This window comes from Syngnathus leptorhynchus, chromosome 7, assembly GCF_054491065.1.
Source record: "Syngnathus leptorhynchus isolate UIUO chromosome 7, UIUO_Slep, whole genome shotgun sequence".
NCBI classification, from domain to species: Eukaryota; Metazoa; Chordata; class Actinopteri; order Syngnathiformes; family Syngnathidae; genus Syngnathus; species Syngnathus leptorhynchus.
In genome coordinates, this window is record NC_141201.1 from 14262831 (window position 1) to 14282868 (window position 20038).

The 20038-nt window shown below is 41.5% G+C and overlaps 1 protein-coding gene and 1 long non-coding RNA gene across 4 annotated transcripts in view; one reads left to right on the forward strand and one right to left on the reverse strand.

Moving 5' to 3' along the window:
• The first annotated feature begins 3078 nt into the window (after nucleotides 1-3078).
• On the forward strand, nucleotides 3079-6797 carry LOC147054850 (uncharacterized). Its single transcript, XR_015066739.1, has 4 exons — nucleotides 3079-3557; nucleotides 3632-4427; nucleotides 4905-4941; nucleotides 5037-6797. It is a non-coding gene; the product is annotated as an uncharacterized LOC147054850 (long non-coding RNA).
• Nucleotides 5252-20038, reverse strand: part of LOC147054851 (vascular endothelial zinc finger 1-like) — a 37681-nt gene continuing 22894 nt past the window's right edge. The window contains exons 5-7 of one of the 3 annotated variants that reach the window (XM_085916915.1): nucleotides 14454-14495; nucleotides 13782-13847; nucleotides 5252-13594 (exon numbers count right to left, since the gene is read on the reverse strand). In XM_085916915.1, the coding sequence (XP_085773041.1) occupies nucleotides 13227-13594; nucleotides 13782-13847; nucleotides 14454-14495 (476 nt within the window). In that variant the 3' untranslated portion in view covers nucleotides 5252-13226. The remainder of the gene's footprint in view (nucleotides 13595-13781; nucleotides 13848-14453; nucleotides 14496-20038) is intronic. The other 2 variants (XM_085916916.1, XM_085916917.1) reach the window with 2 other exon arrangements.

The following is a 20038-nucleotide window of genomic DNA, read 5'->3' on the forward strand; positions in this document are numbered from 1 at the left end:
GCTTGGGTGACAATTTTCAACTGGACTCAACAATGGCTTGATTTGTTAGATAAATTGGACAATTATCAACCACGGTACCAGGACTGGCCCTTGGTACACCCACAGGAAAGAAAAAGCCCATTTTTGACGCCCATGTTGCACAACAAAATTTCACCTGCCTAAAGTTAAATGGGACTGGCCCTGGGATTGGAAATATCCAGGAGTCATGGTGTATTGAAAATGTGTCTTTGCCAGCAGGAATCCCTCTCGCTCGTGCTGATGTTTGGCTGTGGTGTGGAGCAAAAGTGTTGTACGATAGGCTTCCCTCCAATGCCTCAGGTAAGTGCGCCCTAGTAACGCTGATCATGCCAATTAGTGTGACAGCATTAGACGTGTCCAGAATAAATTGGGAAGGCGTTGGACGGTGGGAAAGAATCCCCTTCCTTGTGAGGAAGAAAAAGGACATGCAAGAATGGTTGAATGCAGGAGACCCCACGTACATAGATGCAATTGGAGTTCCGAGAGGGGTCCCTGATGAATACAAATTGGTGAATCAAGTGGCGGCAGGATGGGAGAGTATTTTCCTGCTCATTACAGTAAACAAAAATATGGACCGGATTAATTATGTCCACTACAATGTCCAACGATTGGCGAACTTCACCACCTCGGCACTCCAGGCAGTGCATGAGCAATTAGCAGCCACGTCTCTTATGGCATTCCAAAATAGAATGGGTTTAGATATGGTGTTAGCGGAAAGAGGAGGAGTGTGTGGTATTTTTGGGGATCAGTGCTGTACTCTGATTCCCAACAATACGTCTCCTGACGGTCGGCTTACTAAGGCATTGGAGGGTCTGCGCACGCTAAGTAACAAAATGAAGGAGCACTCAGGTGTGGACACCAGTTGGTACTCTGACTGGTTAAACGTCTTTGGTAAATATAAAAGCTTGATTGCATCAGTACTGATTTCTATCGCTGTGTTTGCCGCTATTATGGTGTTATGCGGATGTTGCTGTATTCCATGTATCAGATCATTAACTGTTAAGACAATTGAACGCACGTTGGGGCCACTCCCTCCGGGTGGCCAGTACATGATGATCCCTCAGAAGGACCCCCAGGAGGCGAAGACAGCTGTGGCCCTCCGGGAGTTCGGGATGTGAGTATGTGAAGGTGGCCTCAGGGACCTGAGGCCATGAGGAGAATGAAATTTTTTACTGATTTTTAATTTTCTACTACTTTTTAATTGTTTACTGATTTTTAGCTTATGGCTATTGATTTTTAGCTCGTGTTTAACAATAAAACAAGGTATTCGAGTGATGACCTCAGTGGTCTGAGGTCATGAGAGGGAATGAAGGAATATAAGAGTTTGATCTTAAAGTAGTTCATTAGACATCCTGTGTATGAGAGTATGAAACTGTAAAGTGCTGAGTGTGTGACGGTGGAGACAAAACAAGATATGTGGGCAAGGATGTGCACGAATGAAATGTTCCAGAACAAACAATAACGCAGGAGCAGCAAGGAGTACAAGATGACCCAGGGGCAGCTGGTGGATAACAACTGGTGACCCTGTATGGAAAACTACAACCAGGAGGAGCGAGCAAGTGATTCTGCAGAAGAAGAAAGACCAATAAGAGCAAGCTAAAGTTAAATGCAGTATACACATACCCAATAGAATAATGACAAAATGCCTTTGTTGATGTGCCATTTGCATATTGTGTAGTATAATTAATGGCTGGGCAACTCGGAAGTAGAGTACGTCTGCTGGTGGAAACAGAGGCGTACAGAGGTGTATTGAGAGGGACCCGAGACCCAGGTGATGTATTAGATTTGTGTGTTAGGAATAAATCCACTCGTGTGTGAAAATGCCGGCTTCCTGATACCTTTCTATTGCAGAACGAGCGCGCATATTGTTGGATGAGTGGCAGTTGGGTAAGGTCACAAATTGGAGTCAGATTAGTAACTTCAGTTTATGTTAAATTAGGAATATAATCCAACAATTTAAAATGGAAATGTTATTTTTGACCCCTCCACCTTATTGTGGTGGAGGGGTTTGCGTGCCCCTATGATCTGTTGTCTGGGGCTTCATGCCCCTGGTAGGGTCACCCATGGCAAAAGGGTCCTACGTGAGGGGCCAGACAAAGCACGGCTCAGAAAACCCCTCATGATGAAAAAGACAAATGGACCTAGTTTTCCCTCGCCCGAACGCGGGTCACCGGGGCCCCCCTCTGGAGCCAGGCCTGGAGGTGGGGCTCAAAGGTGACCGCCTGGTGGCCGGGCCTTCCCCCATGGGGCCGGGCCGGGCATAGCCTGAATAGAAAACGTGGGTCACCCTTCCCATGGGCTCACCACCTGTACTTATTGCCCCCCCCCCCCCCCCCCCGGCTGGGCGCCTGCACATTGGGGTTCACCCCGGTGAACGAGAGGGTAGCCTCCCTCCGCCTTCGGGTGGGGGGACTAGTCCTGACTGTTGTTTGTGTCTATGCGACCAAGCGGCAGCTCGGAGTACCCACCCTTCTTGGAGTCCCTGGAGGAAGTGCTGGAGAGCGCTCCTTCTGGGGACTCCATCGTTCTACTGGGTGACTTCAATGCTCACGTGGGCAATGACAGTGAGACCTGGAAGGGCGTGATTGGGAGGAACGGGCCCCCCCGATTTGAACCCGAAGCAGGGCCTGGAGACTCTGAGGTGGACTCTCCAATCTCTGGGGTCGAACTCACTGAGGTAGTTCAAAAACTCCTCTGTGGCAAGGCCCCGGGGGTGGATGAGATCCGCCCAAAAATCTTAAAGGCTCTGGATGTTGTGGGGCTGTCATGGCTGACACGCCTCTACAGCATTGTGTGGACATCGGGGACGGTGCCTCTGGATTGGCAGACTGGGGTGGTGGTTCCCCTCTTTAAGAAGGGGGGCCGGAGGATGTGTTCCAATTACAGGGGAATCACACTCCTCAGCCTCCCTGATAAGGTCTATTCAGGAGTGCTGGAAAGGAGGATCCGTCGGGAGGTCGAACCTTGGATTCAGGAGAAACAGTGTGGCTTTCGTCCTGGCCGAGGAACAGTGGACCAGCTCTACACCCTCAGCAGGATCCTCGAGGGTGCATGAGAGTTCGCCCAACCAGTCCACATGTGTTTTGTGGACTTGGAGAAGGCGTTCGACCGTGTCCCTCGGGAGGTTCTGTGGAGGGTGCTTCGGGAGTACGGGGTGCCGAGCCAACTGATAAGGGAGGTTCGGTCCCTGTATCACCGATGCCAGAGTTTGGTCCGCATTTCCGGCAGTAAGTCGGATTTGTTCCCAGTGAGGGTTGGACTCCGCCAAGGCTTTGCTTTGTGACCGATTCTGTTCATAATTTTTTTGGACAGAATTTCTAGGCGCAGCGTTGAGGGGGGGTCCAGTTTGGGGACCTCAACATTGCGTCACTGCTTTTTGCAGATGACGTGGTGCTGTTGGCTTCTTCAGGCCATGATCTCCAGCTCTGACTGGAGCGGTTCGCAGCCGAGTGTGAAGCGGTCGGGATGAGGATCAGCACCTCCAAATCCGAGTCCATGGTCCTCGGTCGGAAAAGGGTGGAATGCCCTCTCCGGATCTGGTATGAGATCCTGCCCCAAGTGGAGGAGTTCAATTATCTTGGGGTCTTGATGACGAAATGAGTTTCCTCCGCAGGGTGTTCAGGCTCTCCCTTAGAGATAGGGTGAGGAGCTCGGTCATCCGGGAAAGACTCGGTTCCGGGCATGTCCTTCCGGGCATGTCCCACCAGTAGGAGACCCCGGGGACGACCCAAGATGCGCTGGAAAGACTATGTCTCTCGGCTGGCCTGGGAACGACTTGGGATCCCCCGGGATGAGCTGGATGAAGTGGCTGGGGAGAGGGAAGTCTGGGACTCCCTCCTAAAGCTGCTGCCCTTGCAACCCGACCCCGGATAAGCGGAAGAAGATGGATGGCTGGATGGATCGATGGATGGATGTTATTTTTGACAAGTGGTTATGCCGTATGCATTTACGATTCACATGTGAATTCAAAACTAATGTAAATAAATGTAGATGTCAGCAGCTCGCTTTCAAAAATCGCCATGGTCATTATAAAACAAAAACAAGATCAAACAGTAAATATAGATCACAAATTTGAGATTTTCTGATGGCATGGCAAAGATGTAATTTCCCTTTTTACCCATGTAGTGATTTGTGACTCCAGATTTAGCTCAAGGAGTGGCACGTGAAAAAGTAGGTGTTTATCTTCAGATGCCATTAAAATGTGCGCCTAACTTTGTTTTGCGCTCAACGGGCCTTGTAACTCTAAGGCAAATCACTTCAAAAGTTAAAATTGTGTTGTGTCATGTTATTAACAGCAGTTCATGGGTGAATTGTCAAATCAGATTTCTTCTTTTTCCCCTTTCCCTTTTTCAGACTCCGAGCCTGGAGATGAGGAGCATCTGTAATAAAAACTGACCGGACTCCACAAGGTACAAATTGAATTTTGATTTATTCTTGATTGTAGAAGTGATCACAACTGCCTTGCGTTATCTTTGGAAATTGAGCTGTTATTGGTGGTTTGAATCTACTTGTGTATGCTTAGCTACTGTCGCGTATATGCAAAAAGTGTATGTTGTAATTGCAATCTTCAATATGGAACTTGCATTTATGACGTCAGCTTGACTATTACACTTCGGAAACCATAGCAGATGTCAAAGTGCAAAATAAAACCCAGGTTTACCCTGTACATTTTCATCATTTGGATAACAACTTGTAAAACAAGCAATTTTATCAGTACTATTTTAAAATAACGTGATTGGATATGTCCAACAGCCAAATTAATTTGCACCACATTCAAAGGCACAGACAGAATGCCACCATTTTTTTTTTTCAAACAGGGCAAAGTTTATCATTGGAGAATGGTTCATTTGAATTTTGCAGCTAACATTTGCTTCATTCTTCAACAGCTAGGAAGTGAGTGTGAAACGCCCATGACCGGGAAAAGTAAGATTTTTTTTTGTAGGCAGTCATTTAAAAAGAGGTCATAGCTGCAGAAATTTAAGTGAGTATTTTATTTCTATTTCTCTTTATTCTGAGAGTTTCTGAAGGTCATCGTGGAGCCCCTTCTGGCAATCCCTGGGCTGAGGAGCCTCAACTCTCGTTCAGAATGTGACACGGAGAGTGGACGGTGCCCATGACTGATCTGGAGACCTTTGACATGATGTCCAAGGAAATAAATGACAAACAGGATGCAAGACTGAATCACAGATTGATTAAGTTTAGAATTAGTTTGTCAACATTTTGGATGTCCCCCCCTCACTCTTGATAGCTTACAAATGGAACCTGTAGGGTTCTGTTTGGTTTAATTGCTGTACTGTCAGTTACTGACTTTTCAGTTACTTTTTTTGCTTGATTTACAGGAAAAAAAAAGTTCTCAATTAAATTTTGTCTACTCTTAATTCCACTCTTCTGAGACACTGTTCATAATCCCCGAATCGGCCGGGTCATACCAAAGACTATAAAAATGGGACCCATTGCCTCCCTGCTTGGCACTCAGTATTAAGGGTTGGAATTGGAGGGTTAGATCACCAAATGATTCCCGAACGCGGCACCGCTGCTGCTCACTGCTCCTCTCTCCCCCAGGGGATGGATCAAAATCACATGGGGATGGGTTAAATGCAGATGACAAATTTCACCACACCCAGATGTGTGTGTGACGATGATCATTGGAACTTGTATACAGATTGCAAAGCAGTCTTGTGTTAGGAGGCCGCTGATTTGAAGACCTGTGTGTTTCCAAGACCATGGACAGGTATGATTAGTTTGACATCTGTACTGTAGATTAAAAAAAGAACAGTGAAGGCTTACGATCCCAAGGTCTACATATTTACACTAATTGCGCTAATAGCTATTAGCCATCTTTCGAACGTCTACTCAGTAAACGTCTAAAAAAAACTTTTACATATAGACGTCTAAAAGACTATGGCATAGACGTCTATATTTGTTACACTTTTAGACCACTTTTAGACGTGTAAAAGCCGAGACTTCCGGTTAGCATATAGACGTCTAATAGACGTCAAAATGCTAGCAGGGTATATACTAAGTATACAACAATATGTAGTTACTGACGTCAGAAAACACAGACACACATCAACATGTCCAAGTTTAATAATTAAAGAATGGAAAAAGAACTTTTGCTCGTTTTTTGGCACGCACTCTCAATCTGTCAATAACCATTTCACAGCGGCGGTTTACAGCAAACAGGCCAACTGTGCTCGTAAACACACGGTTAGCTCGTAAAGACATTGTTCACATCCATGGATATTGTGGGGCTTTCTTAGCTCTAGGTGTCAAACCACCTTAGCCACCCAAAAAGCGTCAAACATACGTAGGTCGAACATGGCCAGTTGACAATCATGTTTTACCTTTTTCTTTTATTTAGACAAACCCAAATAAAAGGTACATAAAACCTTGCGCATGTTTACATAATTATTTTCCATGAACATACATTTAAAAAAAATGCAGGAATGTTTTACCTTTCTGCTGCTAACCAGAAAGCCTAGCCTTCATATGTATGTACAAAACTTATCACTGTTAATAATCTAATACAAAATGTTTTATAAAAAGATTTTTCCTTGCATGTCTGTCATAACTATAGCTAAGTCCTCTGTTCTAAACGGTTTGTACAAAGATATACATTCATTTGCCTTCACAACATTTTCCATATTAACCCCGTCTCACTCCCATTCCTCAAAAACAGATGATTTGGCCTTTTTTTTTTCTCCCAAATTCTCCTCCCAACCAAAGTTATTGATTTTTTTTTTTTTTTTTTTCAAAGTCAGTTTCTTGCAGAGTCATGACTCATTCCATTTCAAGGTTTACTAACTAACTGGACAAACACCACCATAATGTTTCATCAAATAAATTGCTTATGCCATAGTTTGGTTGACATCTGGCTTCCTTCACAGTATATTTCATCAAACAAGACAGAGAGGAAGCATCAGCATGTGAAAAAATCTTGCTTAGTATTTCAGGCACATTTGTTTGCGGCCACTAGAAAAGGTAATATGACAGCACATGCTTGATTTTAACCAGTTTTTTAGTGTTTTGCTTTTCTATGTCACTATCCTTCTAAAAAATGTTGTTCAACTTAAACCTATAAAGGACAAGCTCAGTCCACATGCAACATTGTAAATAAAAACAAGTCTATTAAATGAATTACACATTTCCAAGATCAAAATGCCATTCCACATTACAGCATTTCCCTTGGAGGACAGTGTTGACATGCACACAATGAAATGAGAACATCTGAATTACCAAAAATGAAGCGTGGGCAAACATCAAACAGAAATCCTTATCTTATTACCACAAACTAAAATACCACTTTAAGTACCACTCTGTTGTGGTGTGCCTATCCTGGTTTGCTGCATGTGCTTCGGAGCTTACACTGAAAAAAATCCTCAATTTCAAACAGCCTTCACACAGTCAAAGTTTTCTGGATTGAACATTTCATAAAGCCGCAGAATTATTTTGCACGGAAAAACAAAACAGATATATGTAGAATAATAAAACCTTGTATCGTTAACAAATAAGGAACATATTCATGTTTGGGTATGACCGAAAAAGATCAACGTGTCGACGCTAACATTTTGTGACATGAGACTGCAAAAAAGCACAAACCAGCAATTTAAAAAAAAAAAAAAAGTCTGTCTTGCACAGTCATGAGTCATTGGAAATGTTAACTTGATTGTTTGGTGTTTTCTAAGTCCATGCAGGCTTGGGCGTACCATTGATGAAGGACAATTAAAATGTTCAAACCCAAGCTGTAGGCTACCATTGCTTTGCTTAAAATAACATCAGGAATAAATCTGCTTATGCTTTCATGTTTTGTTAATGAACTTCACTTCATGAATATGTTGCTTTGATTCAATAAACCATACCTAAAACCTTTGACAAGAAAAATGTAAAAGTTTAATTTGACGAAACCTTTGCTTCCTCACAGTGAAACAAACTTAGACCGGTGTTTTTTTTCCCCACAAGAAAAAAACAAATCCTGAAATGGTTGTGGGCAAGGGCTCAAAACTTGTGTTGAATTAGTTTTAAGATCAGCTATCTCTAACACCTAGTGTTCAATACCAATTAATATTGATGAAATTCTGTCATAGATATGGTTAATCGACATTTACATAAAAATTGAAAAATCCAGGATTCAAAATCAGTCAAAAATTTCATATAGAACAGTATTTCCATGTGCCACTAGTCTAGACACATTATGTCGATTAATCCAACATTGGTGGAATAAGAATTAAGCATCTTAATTATCCCATTTTTCATCCATTTCAGGGTGCAGTCTTTTCAACTTTCTACCGCCATTAGCTGTTGACTGAAATTGATGTCAAAGTATCCTTGTAATTGTAATCGTTTATGCTCCACCTGTTTTGGGTTTGGCCACATGACGTTCGCGATGTTGACAATTTTATTCGACGATAATGGGGCAACAGAATGACAGCTGCACCCTGAAATGGATAAAAATGGGTGGATTAATTTACATTATTTAATTCCACCAACACATTATTAATCCAAATCCTGTTTAGACTAAAGAGATTATAAAGAACATATTGCCATGAAAAAATTACTTGAAAAATATTTTTAAAAGAATGCTGGTGATGATTTTCCCGCGTTTCCTCGTCAGTAAGGCTTTGAAAAGATCAAAATACAGTGTACTGGCAAAAAGTTGTGTATGTTTTTTTAACAGCAACAACTTGTGTTTTTTATGTCAGAATAGGATATCAACACCACCTCAATCATGTGTGACATGCAAACCTTTTTTGTTTGTCCAATGGGATTGTTCCTCTGCCACAAAAAAAGCGACTATCAATTTAAATTCATCACAAAATAATTTGGTACTGTTTTTGGCACCCCTGCTGTTGGACGGCCATAACAATGCTTCGACAAGTCTTGCATTGTAGCTGGTGGTGCAGTCAGACTGGCGCTTCCACAGGTAAAAGGCAACAAAATAGTGTTTCATATTTACACACACAAAGACCAGTCATTAATATATTATAAAAGACTAATCTCAGTCAGACATCTGAGTTTTACTTACAGAATTGGGATCCTATACCTGCTCAAGTAAACATTCTAATATACCCAACAACTTTGGGCTTGCACTGTCAATGTGCAACGAAGCAAATCTATTGACCTCTACAGTTCAAAGAAAAAGACAGAAAACAAAAAAACTGAATTTTTCCATTTGACCTTAGATAATACTGTCTTTTAAGGGCAACGCCTCAGGAGACTTGCTTTCAGTTGAAAAACAAATAAAAAAAAAAACGATAAAAAACTTTTCTTTCAGTACCATTAACTATCATGTCCTTATGTATCTATCCATCCATGCATCCAAAATTGATGAGATCGCTTAAGTTTGAAGAGTATCCAGCAGTGGTGACAAGTGACCAGTTTCCAGTCATTTAAGAATACAGGAGGGGTTGATTTGAAACAATTACAATTCTAGCCAGTCTCAGAAACAACAACGCAATCCAAAATATTGCTCAACGCCTCTCACCCTCCACTCTAACCTTTAAAATACAGAAACTATTAAATACTGATTAGTCCTATAAAATATTTTAAAACTAAAAACATTAAACAATTTTAGTAGGAAGCATTTTTCACCCTCCGGCAATACCTCAGGGCGTATGATTTGTTGTAGTAAGGTGTCACATTTATTGACATCAAATGCCCAACGCATAACAAATATTTTGTGTTTGTTAGCAAAGCAGCTGCAATTAGCCGGCTAACAACCACTCACAGTATCTATTATGTTAAAAATAATAAAAACTAAAGTATAACAACCAAAAGATAAAATTATGGTTTGGAGTGTAACTGCTGACAATGTAAGATTTGGTGAAAAAAACTTTCAATATTAGAGATCCTAGTGAATATCTGTTTGAAAATACAACCTGTATTAAAATGTAATAATATAAAAGTTTGAGCCATGATATTTTCTACAAATCTCAATTCCAATGAACCTGAGATGTCGAGTAAAAGGTAAAATCAGATTCAATGATTTGGAAATCCCTTTCAACCCATGTTCTATTGAATACACTACAAATACAAAGTATTTTAAGATCAAACTGATAACGTCTTGTTTTTAATATTATTATTTACAAGTACTTTGAACTTGATGTCTATAACGTGTTAGCAAAAAGGCTGGGACAGGGGAAACAAAAGAATAGTAAAAGTTAGCAATGCTTAAAAACAAAGAAAAGAAAACCCTGTTTGGAACATTTTACAGGTAAACACGTTAACTGTTTTTTATTTTTTTATTTTGCAAAATGTTTCTCAATGTACAATTGCAAGAAATTTAGATATTTAATCATCTACGAGCCACAACACCTATAGAGATTCAGAGACTCTGAAGAAATCTCATCATATCGTATACAGGCCAAAAACCAACAATGAATCCCTGTGACTTTCAATCCCTCATCTCTATGGTAGGATACTGCATTGGGCATACCAATTGGGCTCACAAAACTTTCAGAAAATCCCTGAGCAATCCAGGTAACTGTTAAAACAATTGCTCAAGGCATTTTTCTCATTTACATGGACAGTGCTCTGGAACTAAAGACTCAAAAGGAGTCAAGGCAGGCGTAGCAAAAATTCAAAATATTTATGACAGTCACAATGTTGTCTTGAAATAACGTTCAGTTGCTAATTAAGGGCGCTAAAAAAGTACTCCATAACAATGGCACTGTAGCGTATGGCGCCTGTTGCCAGCATTAGCCGTTTGCAACGTTAGCATTGCTCAAGTGCCCCATATATATGTTGGGAACAAAACGTTAAGAATGAAGGAAATTATGACATTTTAAAGGCTTCAAAAAGCAGGCAAAAATGCTAGTTAACTTCTTCAACTGTTACAATGGAAGAGCGTGAGACTTGTCTGTGTGAAAGGATGCCCCTCGCATCCTTTCACACAGACAAGTCTCACGGACAAGGAGCAAAAAGAGGCATTTTGAGTCGAGAAGCATGTGTGTCATATAAGCAATCCGTCCGCCTGCTATCTTCATCTCATAGACCAAAAACTCTGAGAAGAGATTTGTCCAAAACAATTTACCGCGGTGTACAGTTTAAATTCAAGTATACATCTATGTTCAAATACGAGTTAAAAGTCTACCAGGTAAACGAAAGCCATCTATCAATAAAAACCCAGAAAAGTTAGTTTCTATGGGCCCAAGCTTAACTAAGATGGAATGACACAGAGTGGAAAAGAGTGCTATGATCTGATGAGTCCAGATTTCAAAATGTTTTTGGGCAGTCATGGACATCGTTTACTCCGGGCTAAAGAGGAAAAAAACATTTGGACTGTTATCAGCGCGACAATCAAAAACCAACATCTGTGATGGTATGGGAGTGTGGTACAGTTGCACATCTGTGAGGGCATCGTTAATGCCTCAACAGGCACATTCTGCACGTGTTACAACAGTGAGGCCTTTTAATACGAATATGAGCAATATACTTGCCTGGCAGCAGTCCAAACTTGTGTCTTATTGAAAATACTGAGCAATTGAAGTTGTACATCAAGCAAGATTAGTAACAATTCCACGACTACCTTGTGTGGAAAGGAAAGGTGAAAGGAATGGAAAAGATAAATGAAGTAACATATGCCTGCCCCAGCTTTTTTGGGAACATGTTGCAAAATGTATTATTGCAGAATTTTTTTTTTAAGATAATAAATATCTTTGTAGTGTATTCAATGGGCTATAGGTAGAAACTGGTTTTCAAATCAAATAATCCGTTTAAGTTTTATACAACATCCCATCCATCCATCTTCTGAATCGCTTAGTCCCCACGGGGGTCGCGGGCGTGCTGGAGCCTATCCCAGCCGTCATCGGGCAGCAGGCGGGGGACACCCTGAACTGGTTGCCAGCCAATCGCAGGGCACACAGAGACGAACAACCATCCGCACTCGCACTCACACCTAGGGGCAATGTAGATGGGGATGTGGGAGGAAACCGGAGTGCCCGGAGAAAACCCACGCGGGCTCGGGGAGAACATGCAAACTCCACACAGGGAGGGTCGGAGGTGGAATCGAACCCGCACCCTCCTAACTGTGAGGCAGACGTGCTACCTAGTGCCCCACCGAGCCGCCTATACAACATCCCAATTTCATAAAACAAAAATTTTTTTTGATAGATGCAATCAAAAAAATCCGATGTTGGCATAGGTTAAAATACAACATGGTGCAAACTTAAAGTTAACTGCCTGTAGCAGCTTCTAATGTGAGGCCTCAGTCAGGTAGTACGCTAATTAAGTGTATTTGGGTTTCCCAATCTTTTCAAATATAGAATTCAAAAGGGAAACATGTTGCTTGGAAAATCTTTGGCATAAACAATTGCTTTTATGTTTGGATTAAAACTATACAGTGGGTTTATTTGAATTAGACACCACCCAAACAGTTTATCTTCTACTGTTTGACCCATTAAAACACACGTGTCAAACTCAAGGCCCGGGGGCCCAGATACGGCTTGCCACATTTTATGTGGCCCACGAAGACAAATTGTGCATCAAATTCGTGTATCATTACTAGAATTACAAATTGTCTTCACTTTTCGTAATATCTTTTTTTTTTAATAATTGACCAGTTTTTACTCGTCTGATTTGAAAACGAGTTATTTGTCAGTTTGTTTTGTAGCTTTTACTGTATATAATATGATGTGCTCACACATTTATTTGGGTTGACAGTCATAATGGCCTTCCGAAAGAACCTATGACTACAATGTGGCCTGCGAAAAAAATGAGTTTAACACCCCTGCATTCAAAGATAAACGTCCTCTCGCCTCTCGATTTTGCAAGACGGGGATGCACCTAGAAAGTCCTTAAACTTCTTTTGGATTTTCCGAATGAAAGTTGTTTTGTTGTAAAAATTTGTAGGGACAGCTTTGGAGGTAATATTTCATTTACATCATTTTGCATCAATGTGATGAATTAATTTGTCAGATAAAGTATATAGATCATTGTTTACAAATTACTATAATGACGAAGACTTTTCCCAAGCATTTCCCTCTCATAAATACAAACAAACAATTAATGAAATGATATTAGCACTGATTTTTGCTATTCATAATCCATGTGGGTTGTAGGGTGTCATTGCATTATTGAGGACGGTATGCCAACTTCAGTGTTAGGCATATTGCCCATCCACTGAGAACGCAATTACAGTCAGATTTTGACAGGTTCGTGTATTATTAGGCAGTTACATTCTCAACAGTTACTCAGCGGCTAGAAAACAAACTCTACCAAGGAGGTGAGGATGGCAGAACCTGGGATAGAAAAGGCATGCTCTCCATGGGCCTCATGGCAATGTTAAGTGGGCCGGTGATATTCATGGGCATTGGGGTGGTGATGGTCACGGGGTGGGCAATATTCATGTGGGCGGTCGTGGGGATGTTGACAGAGGCTAGGTTCATAGGGCCTGTAATGGTGACGGGATGCTGCAGGTTGATGGGGTTTGTAATGTTGACCGTGCTGGTGGTGATGTTCATCTGAGCAGCAATGGTGACTGGGTTGCTGGCATTGCCACCGCGGTTCATGGCCGAAGTGATGGCTGCCGAGTTGGTGACCGGCGTTGTCGTGGCAGAATTGTTGTGCACGTTGTTGGCATCTACAGTAAATAAAAAAAAAAGAAAAGAAAGAAGCCCAGTCACCTTGGTAGGAATTTGAGTGTCTACTTAAGCACAGTAAAACCAACAGTCCAATCGGCATCGTCGTTCTTTATCTGGGTCGCTGAAAATGTAAAGACATCATTTCAACATTATGTCAACTGTAGTAATATTGGTGGAGAAACCTACCTTTGTGAAAGTTGTCAATTAGGACTTGGAAGGAGTTATTTAAAATCTCTCCTACCGTCAAATCACCTAAGGGGTAAATTCAAAAAGCAGGATCAATAGACTAAACGGCTAACTGATGGTTTAAAAAACTGTAATTTTGAACATTAATACATGATATAAAACATCCTCAGATCTATGTGCAGCAGACTAGATGAACACGACAGTGCATGACGGTTAATCTGATTACTTGAGGGCAAGGACATTGTCAATGTCAGCAAGTCTGGCTCAAGCAGCAACAAACTGTCTAAAAAAACTGTTAGCTATTGGGGCATTTGTGTCCCAGTTACATCTATATGTAACATCTATGAGTTCATTTCTATATGTAAGGTTTGCAGGAGCCTATTTAATCAATCAGGATAAGAGCCAGGTAGTGTGCATCTAGCCTGCGCAATGGTCCAGTTTTTTGTTAATTCAAATAATCTACTGATCCTGCTTCATGAACTTGAACCTAACACTGGCACAATTATACTGTACATACTACAAAAACAGAGAAACCTGAAATTTACCAGCTCTCAGAGAAAACGTCTTCATGGGGAAATGGTGCAACATGACTAAAAACTGGCCACATGTGTTGAGTAGACTGTATCATGGTATGTCTAAGAGTTTCTGCTACCAACTACAGGACTGGATTACCTTTTCGTGGCCCTGAGTGGTTCCACTGCCAGTCACTTATGCCTATTCAAAAATACAGACACATATGGGGTTACAAAAACACAGGGCAACATTGCCATCATCTGGGGGTTTTGGATAGCGTGTCTTTTTTTTGCCTAAAAAATCTGGTTCCTTACTTTTTTAAAACAATTTTTCATATTCTTTTATTGAGTTTGTAAGATAATTTGGGTCGGAAATGAAGAGCCAAGTTATTTACAAATGTTGGTAAAAAATAACACTGTAATTTTTGGACTATAAATTGCGGTTTTTCTCTTAGTTTGGGTGGGGGGGTGACATACTGAGGTGCGACTTGTGTGAATTTTTTCACAAATTTTCAAAACTCCCCCGAAAAAAAAAAAAAAAAAGGAAAACCGCGATAAACTAACCGCAATATAGCAAGTGACGTCAGCGGCGCGGCGGGTGTTTACATAAAGGACAAAGATTCGATCACGGGATGACGAAGGGCCCGACGTACTACCGGCATCATTAGCGGCTTTGTTTGTAAGTGACACGGAGGACGAAGAGTTTGAAGGATTTAATGATTTGGAGTGACACAGAAGGTTTGAAAAACTATTATGGCTTTTACGCATGCCCGGTCCTACTCGATGGAGCTCTCTTTCACCTCCATGGATGGAAGTCGGGGGCCGGCGCTTGGCCGGGTGGCTGTCCGAAGACAGTGGATGGGGCTCGGACATGGCTTTAAACGCACGCCCGTCCTACTCTACGGAGCTCTCTTTCACCTTCGCGGATGGAAGTAGGGGGCCGGTGCTCAGCTGGGTGGCTGTCCGGGAACGGTGGGTGGGGCTCGGACATGGCTATTACGCACGCCCGATCCTATTGTATGGAGCTCTCTTCCACCTCCGTGGCTGGAAATGCCACCTCCGGGGATGGAAGCCCATGCCGCCGCACGCCTGGAAGTCGACGCCGGTGCTTGGGGCCGTGTGTCGGTGAACTATTTATGTTATACTTATTTGATATATTTTATTTCGTGTCGCAACTTGTATATGTTTTTATCGTTACAGTTCAGTAGTTGTTGCCTCGTTGAACTCTTGTTTTATTAAATAAAGAGCCGTTTACCAAACCCATGTCTTCGCGTGTACTTTGTTAACGCTACAATATAGTTATATACTAGATCTGTGGAATAACGACGAGGCTGACGTCAGGGCGAACGTGCGGCGTTGTTGACAAAGGACGAGGAATTTGATCGATGGATTTAATGATTTGGAGTGACACAGATGGTTTGATAATATTGTTGCTATATGATAGTTATTTGAAATATACTTTATATATCGTTATATGGGTCTGTGGAATAATTACAAATGCAATTTACGAGTCCGACGTCAGCGGCGCATATGCGGCATTGTTTACATAAAGGACAATCAATGGATTTAATGACTTGGAGTGACACAGATGGTTTTATGAACGTGTTATTTAAGTAATAGTTATTAGAATAACTCCGAAGGTTACGTCAGGCCTGTTCTCAGCTCTTTGTTTGTGTTTATTTGTGTCACGTTAGCATACCTATCGTTTAGCCTGTTGTTGCTCGTTCATGTCTGTTGGATTTTGTCGAATAACCTTCCCCCAAAATGCGACTTATACTCTGGAGCGACTTATATATGTTTTTTTTCACATTATTGTGCATTTTATGGCTATTGCGACCTATATTCCAGAGCGATTTTTAGTCCGAAAAGACGGTATTTTGAACAATCTTTTTTTTTCCATTATCATTCAATGTGTAAAATAGAATTTATTGTGAAGAGGTCTCAGTTCTCTTTAATTTGATGTGGATACATCCTTTCTCTGTTTGTTAAATTCCATGATGTGGGTGTCATGTGGCCACCATGTCATTTCATTTGGATTATCTTCATTGAAATGTAGTGAGCCGGGAGCAGAAATGTAACAGATGACAGTGGCTGCCATGGCATTCACCATGGTGGAAATCTATTTTGTCAATTGCAAGGTGACGTTGTGCCACCTTCAGTTCTTCAGCTGCTACAATTTATGATGAACATTTGTAAGGCTTGGTACACAAGAATTCTTCAAAACTTAAAAGATTTTTTTCAGATTTGACAAACGACTAGAAATCAGGCATTTAACAGTTTTGGTCGTCTGCAACTCCAGTTCCTTGCAAGCTGCTGTGGTTGTGATCTATAAGTAAACGGTTCCGGTTGCAGTTGAGGTGAAACAGAACACCACACACAGATGTTGCTCCACAACTGGTTTAGCATGGAGTCCTTTGAGGCTGAATTTTCCATTCACAATAGTCCACGAGTCAAATGGTTGCTCTTCCCTGAATACATAAAGATTGGGTTATGAATAGGGATGGCTCTTCCTTATGGTATGACCTCCCGCTAAATATTTGTCGTCTCTTTGTTTATTTTTAAAACTTGTTTGAAGTCACATTTTTATTCTTTGGGTTTTTACTGAATTTGTTATTGTTCTACTGCCGTATATTAATCTGTAGTTAAATTTACTATTGCTGCTTTACCATTTAGTTTTTGTGGTTGTCCCATTGTTATATATAAAGCGCTTTGTTACAGCTTTAGCTGATGTAAAATGCGCTATGTAAATAAAGTTGGATTGTATTGGATTATTTTGGATATAGAGGGGTTTAGTTGATTAATCAGATTTAATATAATTCAATATTAAAAATTGCTGATTAAAAAAAAGTAAATTATGTAAAACAGGATATTGCTCCAAATAGCGTAGAGAATGCACAAACAAATTGCTTCAGCTACAGTTTCGCTCTCTTACATGTCATAAAATAGGGGGAAATATGGCTCACTATTTCCCTCAAGTAAAAGGTGCTGTTTTCAAACGTCCTTTACAGATTAAACACAAAGATAATCAATAGTCAGGTTTGCATAGAGCCTTATATTCCAATTAAAATAAAACCAAAATGGAATGAAAATACTCATTATAGGGGCAAATCAGAATAGAATTTAATTTGAATTCAAAGGAGTAAATATTTTGAGAATAACCTTTCTACTCATACGCTCAACCATTCACACTCGAGTGGTGGTGAACTACTTTAATAGCCACAGCTGCCCTGGAGCAGGCTGACAGAAACGTGGTTGCCAGTGCACGCCTACGGCCCTTCCGATCACCACCAAAGATTCACACACGAGTGTGAATGGGACTGGAGGCAAGGTGGATGATGAAGTGTCTTGCCCAAGGACACAATCCCCCATGACTTGGGCAGAGCAGGAATCAAACAGCCGACCTTTCGGTTATTGGACGACTGCTCTACCACTGAGCATTATAGTATAATTCTAATGAAAGTTAAAGAAAATGAAGAGTGCTTTAGGTAACATTTAGGTGTTTAACTGAAGTTTCTCTATCTGAGCATTGGGTGGCACCAACAAAATTGAAGAACAAATGTGACTGCTATGCCGTAAATAAAACATGTCAGACATTTAATAGTAGTGCAGTGATCAAACTTGAATGTTAACAAGTCCAGACACCTGCTGGCCATTCTGAACCTCTTTGTAGCCATTGAAGGTTTCCAATTGTGAATCTGAGTACAACAAAACTAGATGCAAATGGTAATGCTAGTCCTCTGTCGGTGTTGTGACTTCATTCCTCAAGAAGGCAAAGCAAAGGCTTGAACTTTAAAAAGACAGCGCTTGCTCAATTCTCAAACAATTTGACGAAAGTTGGTAGCCATGACATACATTTATTTTGGGTCTGCTTCTTTGTCTTCTTGGGTCCGTTGGCATCTTCTTTCTTTTATGACAAATTAGCAGCGTGCTGCACCGGATGTACCGTATTTTTCAGAATATGTCGCGTTTTTTTCATAGTTGTTGGGGGGTCGACTTATACTCAGGAGCGACTTATATGTGAAATTATTCACAAATTTTCAAAATTAAAAAATCTGCGATGCAGCGAAACAATGATAAACGAACCGCGATGTAGCAAGGGAATGGCAAGATGGCGGCGCGTGCACACGCAGCGGCCTCTCTCCGTCCCTGCCGATCGGTGTTTTTGTTCATTTAATGAGTGTTTGTCAGACAGTTTTATGTGTTTGTCTGATCGCACCACGTAGCGCTACGAGTACAGCAGGCAGGTTCTGCTCGACATCGGCGAAAGCGAGTTTTGCGGCGTTTCGGACTTTGATGCGGGGACATTAAAGTCACTGGGACTACAATGCCTGCATCATCGCTGGACTCGTCTGCTACTCCTTCCCCGGACCAGCAGCGTCGGAAGCGGTGTACGAGGAGGCAGAAGAGGGGGAAGCGCGGAGGCGTCCGGGCCAGGCTAGCGGCGTGCCCAACTCGCCCCGGCCGTGCCTTCCATTCTTCTGGCGACTGTCCGGTCGCTGGACACCGGACTCTGCTGTGCTACTAGAGCGGCTGGCGTGCTATCAAGCGGACCGGGCACTTATTACTTCTTCGTTGCTCTTGTCTGTTCGTTTTTACTCTTTGTGCTATTTGGTGCGAGTGTTGTGTACTGTCTAGTCACCGTGGGACGGTGGGGAACGTAATTTTGATCTCTTTGTGTGCCTGGCATGTGGAGAAATTGACAATAAAGCGGACTTTGACTTTGACTTGACTTTGAACACTGTAATTTGAACTGCAACTGGCATTCGCGGCGAGGCGCATTCGTGGCGGTGTTTACATAAAGGACAAAGGATTCGATCACGGGATTTAATGACTTGGAGTGACAAAGATTGTTTGATAAAATTGTTGTTTATAAATATGAGCCTGTGGAATAATTTGAACTGCAACCGCCGTCAGCGGCGCACACGACTGGCATCGTTGACATAAAGGACGATCGATGGATTTAATGATTTGGAGTGACACAGATGGTTTGATAATATTGTTGCTTATATAATAGTTATTTGATATATAATTTATATATCGTTATATGAGCCTGTGGAATAATTTGAACTGCAGCCGATGTCAGCGGCGCGGCACACACCCGGCATTGTTGACATAAAGGACGAACAATGGATTTAATGATTTGGAGTGACACAGATGGTATGATCGAGGTGTTACTTATGTTATAGTTATTTGGATAACTGTCAATGTTATGTCAGGCCCATTCTCAGCTCTTTGTTTGTGTTTATGTCACGTTAGCATACCGTATCGTTTAGCCTGTTGTTGCTCGTTCATGTCTGTTCTTGGTGTTGGATTTTGTCGAATAAATTTCCCCCAAAATGCGACTCCGGAGCAACTTATATATGTTTTTTCCCCCTTTATTGTGCATTTTGTGGCTGATGCGACTTAAACCCCGAAGCGACTTTTAGTCCAGAAAATACGGTAGTCGTGAGAACTTACTTTTGCTTTGAACAGTAACATCAACAAGATGCATACACTTTCAATGACTAGGATTGCACCTTAATTGCATAAATCTTGTTTACCAATTTTGGTTAATGCTGGTTGTACAACTTAACTCAAAGGTAAACAGATGTTATTTTCCAACATAATTCACACTAACATTACATCATTAATGTTAAATAATAAATATTATACGCAGTGGCAGTTCTACACCGAAATACTCACTGGACGAGTCTACTTCTGAGCACCCCCACCCGTAAATAAAACCCATTTTATTTTGCAGTTTTT